This window comes from Penaeus chinensis, chromosome 24, assembly GCF_019202785.1.
Source record: "Penaeus chinensis breed Huanghai No. 1 chromosome 24, ASM1920278v2, whole genome shotgun sequence".
In the NCBI taxonomy this organism is placed as follows: domain Eukaryota; kingdom Metazoa; phylum Arthropoda; class Malacostraca; order Decapoda; family Penaeidae; genus Penaeus; species Penaeus chinensis.
The window spans coordinates 2468669-2483668 of NC_061842.1; the positions used below are offsets into that span (position 1 = coordinate 2468669).

The 15000-nt window shown below is 39.0% G+C and overlaps 1 protein-coding gene across 4 annotated transcripts in view; it reads right to left on the reverse strand.

Annotated features, from left to right (window-relative positions):
- Positions 1–7463: 7463 nt before the first annotated feature.
- The window catches only part of LOC125038160 (peptide methionine sulfoxide reductase-like), an 8120-nt gene continuing 583 nt past the window's right edge, over positions 7464–15000 (reverse strand). For 3 of the 4 annotated variants that reach the window (XM_047631512.1, XM_047631511.1, XM_047631510.1), the window contains exons 2-5: positions 12812–12990; positions 11781–11895; positions 11402–11538; positions 7464–10333 (exon numbers count right to left, since the gene is read on the reverse strand). In XM_047631512.1, coding sequence (XP_047487468.1) covers positions 10102–10333; positions 11402–11538; positions 11781–11895; positions 12812–12894 — 567 coding nt within the window. In that variant the 5' untranslated portion in view covers positions 12895–12990 and the 3' untranslated portion in view covers positions 7464–10101. Of the gene's footprint in view, positions 10334–11401; positions 11539–11780; positions 11896–12811; positions 12995–15000 lie in introns of all 4 variants that reach the window. The other variant, XM_047631513.1, reaches the window with a different exon arrangement.

A 15000-nucleotide genomic window follows, 5' to 3' on the forward strand; every position in this document is an offset into this window, starting at 1 on the left:
AGTTGGGGAATTATAAAGCACAAAACAGAAACAATATAATGAGTGCAAATTTCCTTAACCCAATTACCATGTATGGCAAGAATACATGCCATGCCCACTGTAATACAAGTTTATTTATTGTATTTACACATAGATGGCTCTACAAGTGCTTAGGCACTAAGGAATCAGGTATTAGTCCTACCAATCCCTCTATTTACCCTCAAGGAATGAGGAAATTATGATTGGTCACTAGGGCCTACTGATAGACTCCTTTCTGGCTGAGCACATATGGAGCCATCTGTATGTAATAAAATTCACAAAAACCTACTGAGGACAGAACATAAATCCGGGGCAGTTGGATAAACCCACTGCTTCTAGGAGAAAATGGGGTTCACTTGGCTTCGAGTAGTATGTACAGCCAACTGGGTTTACTTCCAGGGCCTTTTTCAGATGCGGCTGATGCATAACACTCGCAGCACTTCACCAACAAAGTGATGATTTTTTTTTTTTATCACCTGTATGCAAAACATGATTTTAATGTTTAAGCATATTCAGAGATGTATGATATGCATTTTAGTTACTAGATCAAACCTGAGTCCTTTCAATAAATAAGGTAAATTTCACTTTGTATACAAGATTGAATTTTGTTTTACTGAGGGGTAAAAAATTAAATAAATAATTTTTGCAAATCTTACTTTTACAAAATAAGAGAATTGTATGCAGTGATGTACAAGGCTTCAGCACTTGAAGACAGTCACACTGGTAGAGCACCAAAAGACAATGTGAGTAGTTGATACGAGGAGACAGATTTTGTATACAAAAGTGAAAGTTAATTACAGGTTCACATCAGTGGCAAGATGGCAATGAGTGAATGTAAGGTAGGATTAAGCAAGGGGGGATTAGATCAAGTGAAGGATATCTATGCATCTGAGGAAGGAGTATACGTTGTCAAAGCAGAAAGTATGGATGTCTGACAGGTCGGTGTAGGGAGGATAGATAAGAGAAAGCAGAGGTATGGACTGCAGTAAAGCGTGGATAGGACAACAGAATGTCTGGAACTGAAAGGGGACATAGGGGCAGTTCAAAACATGACACCAGATAGGAGTGCATTAGGTGTGGCCAATGCGTAAGCAGCTGAGAGCCCTCTCCCAGTGTCTGTTCCAATGAAATGGAGCTGACCAGGAGGAGATTGACAGTTTCATAGTGTGTAATTTATCATTGTAAAGACTTGATGAGGAAGATTGCCATCAGGTATAAAGATAGGTCTTAAAGTGGGGATCATAATCTGTGGATGGGGTATGTGAGAAGCAGGGTTGGTGTGGTGTGAACATAATGGCAGAGTGTGCTAGAGTATCTGCCTGTTCATTGCTGTGGATTCTGACATGAAGATATTGATGATATTGCAGACTGAAGGAGTTGGCTGAAAGTAGGTATGGAAGTGCCAGAGACGAAGATGGTTAAATCATCAACATAGTGAGACCCAGGTGGTAGAACTGAAACAATGGCATTAGCATTATGAAGAAATAAGTTGGTGCTGAGAACACCACTTTGCTAGACACCTTCGAACGGAGGAAAAGATGATGATGGGGAAGAGGCAATTTTGACATGGAAAGTTTGTTTGGAGAGTTACGTCTTTATAAAGACTCCATGTTTCCGCGTATGCCTAGGGAGGCAAATGCTGGAGAATGTGATGCCGCCAAGTGGTATCATATGCCTTTTGTAGGTCAAAGAATATGGTAAATACGAAGTCATGGCATGCAAATGTGGATATAATATATGTCTTGAAATGAGCAAGGGGATAAGCTGTACTCTGGACACTGTGGAAACTAAACTGGGAAGGAGAGAGAAGACTGTGAGATTCAAAATGCCACATTAAGCAGAAGTTAACCATTCACTCTTGTAGTTTGCACAGCAGCTAGTTAGAGCGATGTGGCGGTAATCTAATTTACTGGGTTTCAAGAAGGGGAGGATAAGAGCTTCTCGCCAGTGAGGAGGAGTATTTCCTGACATCCAGTGTGGTTGAAAAGAATTAATAGGAAGGATAGAGAGGAAAATGGAAGGTGTCGGAGCATTCGGTAGTGAATACCATCATGGGTGTTGCAGCACAACTGTAAGGCAATGTGAAGTTCAGAGGAAGAATAAGAAGCATTATAGGAGTCATCAGAGGACAGGGTAAGGGTGATGGGGGTGTGTTCTCTGATGGTCTTAATGAAAGAAAATTGTGGAGAAAGGTGAGAGCCACTACTGACCTGGCTGAAATAGTCACTCAGTTCATTACTGACTTGGAGAGGATAGGATGAGAGTACTGAATATGGATAGCAGGGGCTAGATGGGGGGATGTTTGCCTGATAGTTTATGGGTCCAACGCCAGACAGTTGAATAGATGTAGATGTAATTGAGGAAACACATTTTCATCAGCTAGTTGTTTTGCTGTTCTGGATTGTACGACAAAGACTGGCAGCTGCTCTTTTAAAAGAGATAAGGAGGTTTAAGGTTTTGAGGTTTGGTGAATGGCTATGTAAGCAGCACTTTGGACTGTAACTGAAATATTGTAGCATATCTGAAATGGACGAGAAGGAGGGATGGAATGGTAAGAATTGCAGAGAGTAAGTGAAATTACGCTAGTCAGCTCTATCAAAGTACCAGCGTGAGGGATTAAGAAGTGGGACATGTGAAGTAGGAGAAAGGAGAACTGGAAAGTGGTCATTATAGGGAAAATGGTCTAGAACTGACCAGAGAAAAGGGAAGCATAGAGGGAGGTCAAGGCATGAAAACGATTGCGTGGGCATATCAAAGTGTGTGGGGCAATCTGAATTAAAAATAACAAGGTCAGTTGTGGAGAGGAAGCGAGATCGGCCACAGGAGTATGGCGGCCAGGAAAATCACCAACTATGAGGAAAGGAGGCTGGAATTGGGAAATTAAGTTTCAAAGGCAACACAGTCAAAGGGGGGGGGGGGGGGGGGGAGAGAAGCAGACTGAAATAAGTATGATCCAGCAGCAAAGACAAATGCATATAATTGTGCAAGGGACAACGTTTTTTTCTGATGTGTAAGTATAGACGAGACATACAGGGAGTGTGAGGAAGAGACAAAATTGTAATTGGGAAATGGTATCAGAGGATGTGTAAGAAAAGTCTCTTGCAGTCAGATAATGGATAGGTTATAAGAAGAAAGGTTATGATGAAGGCCAGGTATGTGAGAACAGAAACCGTGAATATTCCAATGTAGGAGAGCTACTATGAAGTTAATCTACAAGTGATAACAATGCGTGTCGGAGAAGTTGAAAGAGAAGGAGCTAGGGGGTGAGCTAAGGGATATGGTGTAGTATTAAAAGGAGTATCAGGAGGTGGAGGATCCAGGGAAGGGCACTGTTGTGACAAGGGATTCACTTGTGTATCCAGGAGGGAGTGGAAGGGATAGTGGGGATGGAGGGAGGGTTAATGGAGCTGGAGGTGATGGGATGTGATGGGAGAGAGTAGGAGGAAGGGGTGCAGGAGGTATACGAGTAGGTGGAGGATGGATATAGGCAGTCACTTTGAGTGTAGGGGGAGTGCGAGTAGTGAAATTGGAGGATGGATGAAGGGTTTCTTAGTCGATTTGGGGTTTTGAGGAACGAAGGTGTTCTTATAAGGGAGGAAGAGGAGACTGGTGTCTGAAGAGTAGAGGAAGAGGTAGGTAGAGGTGAGTGTGTGGAAGAGAAGAAGGGGTGGAACGTTTAGACTGTCTGCTGTAGGTAGCGCAAGGAGGGAGATGGGGAAGTGTTGGAGCAGCGGTAGAGATTGGAGTGTCTGGATTTAGAATGGCAAAAGAATCTGACTGGTGGAGGTAGGGGGGTAGAATTGGGAATGTAAGATTGGGGAGGCATAGGTATAGGGGAGGGTGTAGGAACATACTGGGAGGGTGGGAGAGGGGCACATGTGCGTGACTGTGCAGAGCAGTTTGATCGAGTATAACAAAGTTGGGCACATAGAGGACAGTGGGCTGTGAAAGGGCAGTGTTTGGCAGGATGTCCTAGACGCCAACAGTTCTGACATTGACAGAGGGAAGTTGATATGGTCGGGCAGAAGGGATTCTCAACCAATGTAAACATCAAAGGGGAGTTCTTGTCTACAAGAAGTAATCTTGGCAATGTCGGTTGTTGTATAACGATGGTCTCTAGGGAAAATGGTGTAGCATTGAACTGATACTGCATCACAATCCATGAGACTAATTTCTGTCAAAGACAGGGCAGTTTGTTTGGGAGATGGAGACAGTTTCGGCAGAAGTACTGAGGGCAGGGGCGTCACTTAAGGGGGGGTATGGGGGGTGGTTCACCCCCCCAACTCTTAAAAAGGCTCTTTTTGCAGGGCAAAATCTAGTTTTGCAGGGCAAATTTTCTCTTACGGAATCTGCCTCAATAGCCGATAAGTATTCAAGATATATAAATAACTATATGAAACTAATTGTTGATGATACTTGATTTATAACATTTATAACAGGATACTTATAAAGAGCTAGTGAGCATTTTCTTTTTCGTGATTTGCAGGGCAAAAATTATTTTTTCAGGGCAAATTTACCCGTCACCCCCCGAACTCATAACATGAAGTGACGCCCCTAACTGAGGGTGGGATGAGGTTCTGCTGGAATGGGTTTGCCAATGAGGTCTGTAAAGGTTGATAATGCTCTAGCTTGGGTTTCGGATGTAACTGTGACGAGAAGGGAGCGATCACGGTGGCTGCGGAAGGAAACTTTACCTACTCGTTTTCAGAGACATTGTTGGAAGAGGAAACTGTTGTCAGAGTAAGGAGCTGTAAGGAGGATCACAAAAAATCTGACCCATTTGGCTGGGCTAAATTGAGTATTTAAAATGTTTGTAGAGGTGGGGTTAGTAGGACGGGGACGTGTGAAAGAAAGAGTAGTGTTGAGAGAGGAAGTATTATGGAGAGGTGGATAGTAAGGCTATAGAGTAGTAATAACGGAGGATGGGGTAGTTGATGAAGAATGTTGTGGAGGTAGAGGGGATGAAGCTGAGGATATTGGGAGAATGGGAATGTCTCATGAAGGTTGAGTGTTGACATGGGTAGATGGAGAGCCTGGGGTCGGGGAACCAGGAGATTTTGAATGAATGGGGCTATTTGATGAAGCGGCAAGCCTCAATGCCCCTATGGGCTAGACAACTAAACGGGAACAACGTGCCCAAGGCTCCCCCAGGCCATTCAGGAGTGGCACAAAGTCAGCCTTTCGTACTTTCAACACGGCTCTTACACCTTAGGAAATGGATGGTAGAAGGGGATACATGTGCTAGATATCAAGGGCATATAGTAATATGGTAAAGTATAGTAGCGAAAAGGCTTAGGAATTAGTTAATGATTAGAGTAAAATTAAAGGTTCAAACAGTGCTAGATTGTAGATTGGTGGGAAAGGGGTAGAGAAGGTGAGCTAAGGGGTATATTATAAGGTAAACATTGTTAAAAGGTTACGGCAGTGTTTGGCAGGATGTCCTAAACGCCAACAATTTTGGCACTGATGGGGAGGAGGTTCATATGGTCGGACAGTGAGGGATTCTCCACCAATGTAAACCTTAAAGGGAAGGTCATGTCTATGGAAAGTAATTTCTTTTTGCAATGTCAATGGGGTTTTTACAATGACCTCTGGGAGAATGGATTAACACTGTAGTGATATCGCATCACAGTCTGTCAGGCAGGCGAGTAAGTCTTCTCCACAATCTGACCAATTTTTGTTAGAGATAGGGCAGTTTGCTGGGGAGATAGAGACAGTTCTGGTGCAAGTATTGAGGGTTGGATGAGGTTCTGCAGGAATGGTGTTACCAGAGACATCAGTTAGATTTGATAACGCTATAGCTTGGTTTTCAGATGTTACTTTGACGAGACGGGAACGATCGGGTCGGGTACGGAAAGAGAATTTGCCTACTTGTTTTTAGAGACATTGCTGGAAGAGAAGTATTCTCAGACTAGCGAGCTGTGCGAGCGATCACGGAAACTCGGTCCCATTTGGCTGGGCTAAATAGATTATTTAAGATATTTGTAGAGACGGGGTGATAGAAGGGCAGGGACTTGTGGAAGAGGGAATAGTGTTAAGGGAGGTAGTATTACGGAGAGGTGGACAGTAAGGCTGTAAAGTAGTAGTAAGGAAGGATGGGGTAGTTGATAAAGAAGGTTGGAGGGTAGAGGTAATGAAGTTGAGCAGGTTGGGAGAGTAGGAATGTCTCCTGGAGAATGAGTGTTGACTTGGGTGGATAGCGTACTAGTAGGCATTGAGGAGGGAGATAGTTGCAGTGTTCGGAGCTGTGGTCAAAGGAGAGCCTGGGATTAGGGAATCGGGAGAGTTTGAATTGGTAGGGCTATTTGATGAAGGGGCAAGTCTCATTGTCCCTAATAAGGGTATACATCATTATTAACCATGGTAAGCCTGGAATATGTTGGGGAGAGAAACAGTCCACCCCTCTGGGTCCCCTTGAGGGGTAAGGACTAGACAATAAAACAGGGGAATATCATGCCCATGGCTCGAGGGAGCTATTCAGGACTGGGGAGTTTCCCAGCATTGGGTCCCAGTCTTCGCTTCCTAAGCCCCCCCCCCCCCCCCATGACAACAACGAGCAAGGGATGGGGGGGGGATATAGAAAGTGAGGTAGGGGTATCTTTTGAAGGTTGAGTTATAACCTGTGTAGATGATTCGGGATGGGTCAATATGACACCTTGTGTCGACGAGGTGGGTGTAGTAGCAGTGGTCAGAGCCATGATCAAAGGAGAGTCAGAGGTCGGTAAACCAAAGGAGTTAGATTGAGAGAGGCTTGCTGATAAAGAGGCAAGCCTCAGTGTCATAATAAGGGTACAAAATCTTCATTACTAGCCATGGTAAGGCTGAAAATACATGGGAAGATAAAAAGTCCACCCTTTAAGGTGGGGTAAGAGGTAAACAAGTAACCAAGAGAATACCATGCCTATGCCTCCCTGAGGCTATTCATGACTGCCACAAAGTCAGTCTTTTATTTTGTCAACCCGGCTCTTACACCTTAGAAATTGGACAGGGGAAGGGGTTGGGGAAGATAAGGAAAAGGAAGGTAGAAGAAATGAAAACAACAGGCAAGGGATTGGGGGGGAATAATGTAATGCATGCATCATCATAACATGATGTGAATGACCTGTCACCCAGAGCTGTGCCCAAGTCTGCTGTGATGTAAACATGTCACCCAGATCCATGACCAAGTCACGCATAACATGAACTCCACTTATCCATAGGCTATGAGATAAAGAAGTTATTCAAAATTAATATTTCACAAGTTACTGACACTTTTTTCACCAAGAAAGAATTTTGGTTCAGTCAAATTGAAAAGCTGGATTGCAAATTAATTGAAAATAGTTATAACCTTTCTATATAGGTACAACACATGATGTCAGGAGCAAGACTATTCTCATTAGGAGGTAGTCTGTGTGCCTTTATTTGTTAAAGACAGTGAACAGAAGGGAAAAAATGAAATTCATCAATAAATTTCAAAGCTTTAATACACTGTGGCCTGTATGATTAGAACAAAGATACGACAAACATGCAAAAACAGTACATCATAAGATGCCTATTCCACCTCTATGATTTCTTCCACCCACAAACAGCAGGAACTGCTTTGATTCATGAGTTTCATGTTACAATGGAAGCCACATCAAATGATGGCCTTTCATGCACCGTTGCATCTCATTCAGTAAGGTCGTCTCTTTATTAAAATTTCCTCTCAAAAAGTAAGGGATCACTACAGTTTGATGCTAAAGTACCATATTGCAAAGAGAAATACATCTTATTTAGAGTCTAAATTATCAATGGTGTCCAGAATATATAAAAAAAACTCTTATAATCAAATCAATACAGAGGAATCATGTGATAAAAAAAATCCAAAGGCATACAGAGAAAAAGAGAGTATTCATTCACAAAAATACTTGGCTAACCATGCACTTACTCAGACATATTCAGTTATCAATACAATACACAATATTCAGTAATTGATACATACAACAGCACAATGATACCAAGATCTGTTTAGAATAAACATGCAATTACAAAATTACAACTAAAAGCCAGTGAAATTAAAAATCTGATCATAAATCAGCCTTAAACTCAAAATGTATTTATCATACAGATTAAACTTGAGACACTTTTAAGGCAGCAGAGACTAAGGCATTAGTTGTTGCAACATCTTGAAACTTGAGAAATGCTCATCTAGTGTAGTTTTATTACCCACAAAAATGTAAATAAAATGAGTTGTACTGATGCCTCTCCTTTCATGTACATATTTGTCTTTGAAAATGAGATATTCTAGATTTGCTATTATCAACTATTTGTGCAGAAATCCCCTACTTTAGCCTCTTACTCTCGGCTTGGATAAGTTGTTCTGGCACTATTGCAATAATTTGACAGGGGAGGTAGTGGACTGCTGTGCTGATGGTCCTCATGTCGAGAAAAATAGGTACACACGGGAGTGCAACCACCCAAGGCCTCTTGTTTCTCAGTCTTCACATCATGTAATATTTCTTATATCAAATAGTGAACTGAAGATTTGTACAAACAATATTCTAAATATTTTTCTACAACCATTAAATAACATGGGAATCAACACAGAGAAACAAAACTTAGCAAATATGATGAAAACTAAAAACAGTAGACCACAGGAGAGGAGCCTATCTAACATTACCATTGATTCAACATGACACCAAAAGCACACACAAAATTCTATTGCATTTGATATGGTGCAATCTGGCCTAGAGTAACAGGCTGGTGAGGAGATGAAATTCTGACTTATTAATTGTTTCTTTTTTCTGCTTGGGTTGCACAGACCCTTGGGAACATTACCATGTATGGTCAAAGTAAATTAAATGTCTTACAAAGAAAGGCACAAAAGTTTATATATGTGTACATGTTACTCACAAAAATGCATTTACTAAATATATTTTTTTATCAATGGCACCTTAAAAAAGGTTAATAATAAAAAAAAAAAAAAAAAAAAAAAAAAAAAAAAAAACATAATAGCAGTCTTGCCTGGATTAATGTTGTCAAAAAATACATTTGATTTCCATGCAGCTTGATAAGTGCAAAATATCCAGTTCTCATTAATTTCAGAGGTTTTATTGGTTAACTCATCATGTTTCCTGTGTCAAAGTGAAACCATCAATTTTCAACAGAAATGCATAATGAAAATTAAATCCAGAAAAAAACTTACCATAATTAACATCATTCACTGAGTATTAGACTATGATTGTCAAAATACTCAAAGTAAGTACAATTAAATGCATTGTTACTGGGCACTGCATTTACCATTACCATGCATTATGATCCATTTAGATCTCAAATCCAACAAGAGTACAAATACCCGATTCCTGAAGCTAAATATATACACATTAAATTCCTTCCTGACTGTGACCAATTGTAAGCAAACCACATCATTCTTCACAAGTACAATAAACATCATTCAGATTCACAAAAGCATTGCTGTGTAACAACATAAAACATACTATACCATACACTGCAGTGAGTATGAGTGGAGTGGGGTTAGAATGGAGATGCCTTACTACTAATGAGTTAGCTCATTAAGGCATGAAACATTCTTCCTGATCCTGAGTTTACAAATATCAAATTAACACCATATAATGCATGCACTGGGAAGCTTTGTAATATTCTGCTCCAGATGTCTACAACTGCAGCTAAACTGGACGGTGAGGTTAGCATGAATACTGCATGATAGGAAATAGCCTTTCAGGCTGTATGAGAGAGAAAATAACATTGGAAAAATGAAAAATGGAAAAAAAAAAAAAAAAAAAAAAAAAAAAAGATAACTGATATATTTATCCTGACATAAAAACAAAATTTGACTGCAATCATACAAATGAACTATCCCCTCTCTCTCTCTTTTTTTTAAAGAATCCCATTCTTTCAGAAATCCTGGATACAGCTCATACCACATCAATGAAATAACTGACACTAGGCAGGAAAAAATCAATCATCATTAATCAGAGAAAATGGGGGGAAAACAGTAATAATAATAAACAGAATTACATATTCCTTCCTACACCATCTGCCTAACTGATACCCTAAATAAGTTGCTTTCTTGATTCCCTACAATTCAAAGGAAGGCATCAGAGTTTAGCACTTGCCACGAAAGGAAGAAACGATCTGCTTACGGATGTAGTCTGCAGTCTTCTCTGTTATTCCCCACCTGCTCCACTCCTTCTCAAACATTGCAACCGATCCATAACCACCTAAGTATCCATTGATGCGAGCTGCAACATGGCATGAGATGAGCTCATCTCCGGGGTCAATGTCCAGGCTGTTGATTACTGGGGCGTGTCGCTGGAGAATGTACTTCTGATGGTAGCTGCACCGCGAGGAGAAAAGGTTGGTTGGGATCATCATCATCATCATCATCATCACCAGCATCATCATCCATCATCCATCATCCATCATCCATCATCCATCATCCATCATCCATCATCATCATCATCATCATCATCATCATCATCATCATCATCATCATCATCATCATCATCATCACCATCACTATCATCATCAAAAAAGCAAACCCAAGCTTAAATTTCCAAATTCTTACAAAATAAGCTATTTCAAGAGCAAGAACAGAATAGGACAGAAAGCAAGAAACTGCTAAATGTACTTAGTAATCAATGTTGGAAATTATAATATTTCCTTTGTGGTGCATACATTTTCTGAATTAATAAAACAAGAAAAGGAGAGAAGAGAAAAGAAAAGGGAAGAGGGATAAGAGAAGAGGAAAGAATAAATAGAGATAAGAAATTAAATAAGAAAAAAGGAGCATAAAAAAACAGAAAAAAGAAAAAAAGAAGAGAATTAAAAGAAAGGAGAGAAATGAAAGGAAAAGGAAAGAAAGGGAAGAGAAGGAGAAGGGGAAGGGGAAGGGAAGGGATGGGAAAAAAGAGAAGAGACAAAAGAAAGAGAAAAGAAGAGAGGGGGAAAAACCAGAAGAGGAATGAATGAAGAAAAAAGGGGAGAAGAGAAGGTAGGAGAAAAGAGGGGAGAACAGAAGAGGATGGGAGAAAAGAGGAAAGAAGAGATGATGAAAAGAGGAGAGGAGAGGAGATAAGTAAAAAGGAGAGAAGAGAAGAGGAAAGGAGACGTGAGGAGAGAAGAGAAGAAGTAAAGAGGAGAGGAGAGGAGAGGAGAAGGGATGTGGAGAGAAGAGAAGAAGTAAAGAGAAAGAGAAAGAAAAGAAAAGAGAAGAGGAGAGAAAGAAGGGGGAAGAGAAGAATAAGAGATCAGATGAGAAAAAAAACAGAGAAGGGAAGAAATAACCAAAGGAAAAAAAATATGACAGGAGAAAAAAAAGAGAGAAGTCAGAGGAGAAAAAAGAGAAAGGAGAAAAGAGGAGAAAAAGGAAGAGAATGGGTAAAAAAAAAAAAAAAAAACTTACGCTTCAGCAATGTAGAACCCTTTCATGGGGGCGATGACAGTTGAAATGCGCTTCCCATGGTTCTTCTGTTCCTCCTTCATTGTATCCTCTGCTAGACGTTTCTGCTCCTCATTGTGGTAGAAAATGGCAGACATATACTGCAAGAGGGAGAATGAGAGATAGAAACAGTGTGAATTATAAACAAAACTTTGTAAGTTCAGCGTGTACCACTAGCCAACCCCAATGGTTTGTATTCACGGCCTCTACATAGTTAATAAGAAAATAAAGCAGACCTCTAAATACAAAGAACAATCACATAATTAAAAAAAAAACTGAGACAACTGCTAATATCATGAGATAAAAACAAATCACGCAAACACGAGCAAATGAACCTTAATACCTGTCGAGAGCAGTTGGAAGTTGGGTTGTGGTTCTTCCAGAAGACTTGCAGCATCTTGCGGTAGTCTGTCTGCGAGGGGTCATAGTCTACTTCCACCGTCTCTGTGTGGTCACCCCTGAGCCGAGAAAAAAGTAGGGATTAATGGCAAAATCTGGATGTATTAGTGAAGAGCTCAATTTCAAAGCTTTGGAAACAGTTTAGAAAGTCAAATTTAGCCTCATTGTGTATAGAGGAAGGATTAAGTTTTAAATAAATTCAAATTCCATGCATGAAAAGAAAAATGCAAGAAAAAAATATAGTTCATTCCAGGTTGCATTGCACAGGTGTTGATGACCTGACTGTATATCGTCATTAATATTATTGTAGAAAATCAAACAATATCACCAACACTAGTACTTAATAATAAGAACAAATCAATAATTACCATCATTACCATTATCTTTGCTGTTATCAAGAGCTTTCCGTTGATCTTAAATTGCCATTCTTTGATTTTCTATCATATTTTGGTGTTTTTTATTTCTCTTTATGGAAGAGCCTTTACTGTTATATTACAATATGAAACTCACTCTTCATTAAATTTATATTAACTTAATGATGTCACTAAAATATTGTCCTACTGCAACTCTAATGCATTTGTTTCTTTAAAGTTTGTTTCAAGTCAATAAGCCTGTTTAATGTGATGACTCAAATGACATGTGTTCCAACAGTCACTGCTGGATTCCGAAGATATATATCAATATTGATGATGAATACAAATGATTATCCTCAGTAATAATAACAATAATAATATCATCAACAACAACATTATCATTAATAATAATATCAACAGTCATAATCCTATTACTACAGATAATAGTAACAGTAATGATAATAGTAATGGTAATTGTAATGATAAAATAATGCTGATATAATAACAACAATAATTAATGATAATAATCAATAATAATAATTGATAATAATAATAATATGGATAACAGAAAAAAAAAAACAATAATTACACAAATGAATGGGATAACTGCAACAACACTTACAAACTGTGGTAGGTTGGGTTAACCTTTGACCCGCCGGCATAGCCCACCCGGGTCCGGATGACCCCGGGGACACAGCCGAACATGGCCTCCGGGAACCAAAATCATGACATCCCAAAGGAGGCCTTCTTGGTGGCAACGGTTGGCTCGTACAGCGGCATGCTTCTGATGCCTAGATCAGGCTGTGGGGGATAGATGTGTCAGTAAATTTTGTCAATGGAAAAATATACAAACAGAGTTAAATTGTGTACGGAATGTGTCCATTAATAAAATGTTTTTTAAACATACATGTTAACATTGAATCAAAAGAATACAAACTGAGGTATTTACAGCCAGTTTTGCTCTTTGTTAGGAAATTTGCCAGATTGCCAATGACAAAACAATAACTTGATACTGTCATTATAACAGTGGCTTTAAAAACAGGATATTTTTCTTACAGCTATACTGGCTGTATTACATGCAATCAACTTGAAAATTGCTGTGATCTGTGATGGATGACCTACAAATGAAGTCTGACATGATGATGGGAGCATGTTCCATGGCAGCTGCACACACTGTTCTAGGAGAGGTCAGCAAATCACACTATGTATATTCATGCAAGACAGAGCTTGAAATGGTTACTTGATGGACTTATTTGACAATATAACCACTGTGATCATGAAGGTTTACTGGCTTTGGCAGACCACCAATAAGTGTGATGGCCTCAAAATCTAATGTATAGCCAGTAACCCTACACCAGTTTGTGAGGCTGAATATCTTCCGTATTTGCAATGTGCTCCTGTTATGTTGAAAGATGAAAAATGCCTTGAAATAAGTTAAACTGTAATTCCTTGTACTGGAAAAACCTTATCACATACTAAAAATGTTAACAATGAATAGGTAAATTTAAAAATCAAATATGAATAAATAGCACCATACACACATATTACATTTCATAATATCCATTTTCAAGCTAGACGAAATCACTGCCACCTCTCGGCAATTATACAAATGATAAAATCAAAAGTGCATTGTATCCTCAACTTCAATGTTATGGAAATCACATTCTTAACTATAAAATTATGAAAAGCACATCATGAATTTCATAGCTTTATGACAATCATATCCTCAGCTTATATTTACAAAGCCATATCCTCCGCTTTAACTTCCTGAGTACGATGACATCTATATAGTGTCTCTGTAATAGACTAGAGTTTCCCTGTTTTCTAATCTCATCGGCCCTGAAGTCTCAAACTCCAGTTTGAGGGCTTGATGGTCCAGCGAGATTTGCAACGATCTTTAAGAATTCTGTCTCGTCTTTAAGGGAAATTTGGAACAGCAATACCCTCTGATTTAGATGGAATTCAGAGTGAAAACATTAAATTTCTATAAACCATAATCTCAACTTTAATCTTCTGGAAACTGTATCAACAACTTATGTCAATTTATGTTAATGGTATCCTAACCCCACACGTATAACAGTGCAAATATATACATGATATCCACTTTTATTTTGCTTTGTTATATTTGTACTACACACAAATGGCTTACATGTGCTGATACCCCAGAGAACAAAGTTTCAGCCTACCTGACCTTACCATTTATCCCACACCTTGTATATTTCAAAATAAAATTGCTGTTTTTATATGACAACTATCATCATTAATGTTATTTAAATAAAAAAAATAATATTACTAATAATCTCATCTTATTTGTAACAGAAATTACAATTTTTTTTTCACCAAAGCTTTAATCAATATGGTTAGTTACCCATGAAAATTGTCTCCTTGGCAACTGTGCACTTATGGAGCTCCTTATGTAAAATATAAATAATACTAAGACAATACCACTATTTACAGCGCATGTTCCAGACACCAGAAAGTTAAATAAACCAATAAAGAAGCAATGAAAACCATCTTTCTCCATCCTACACGACTGTATCTCCATAGATAAGACACTTCTATCTATGTTAATGTAATTTTCTTCATGGAGTAATGAGGAAAAGGATAAAAATATTAGGATGTAATAAGAATTCTCAACTACATAAGTACATCACACGAATAACACTCCCATGTTATTCACTTTGGCGTAAAAATGGACTATAATAAGAGTGATAACCACTTTAATTCCATTTAGGTGCATAAATGGATCATTATATAAGTGCTAACAATTTCAACTCCAATAAACTCTTAGAACAGAACACCTTTACATCA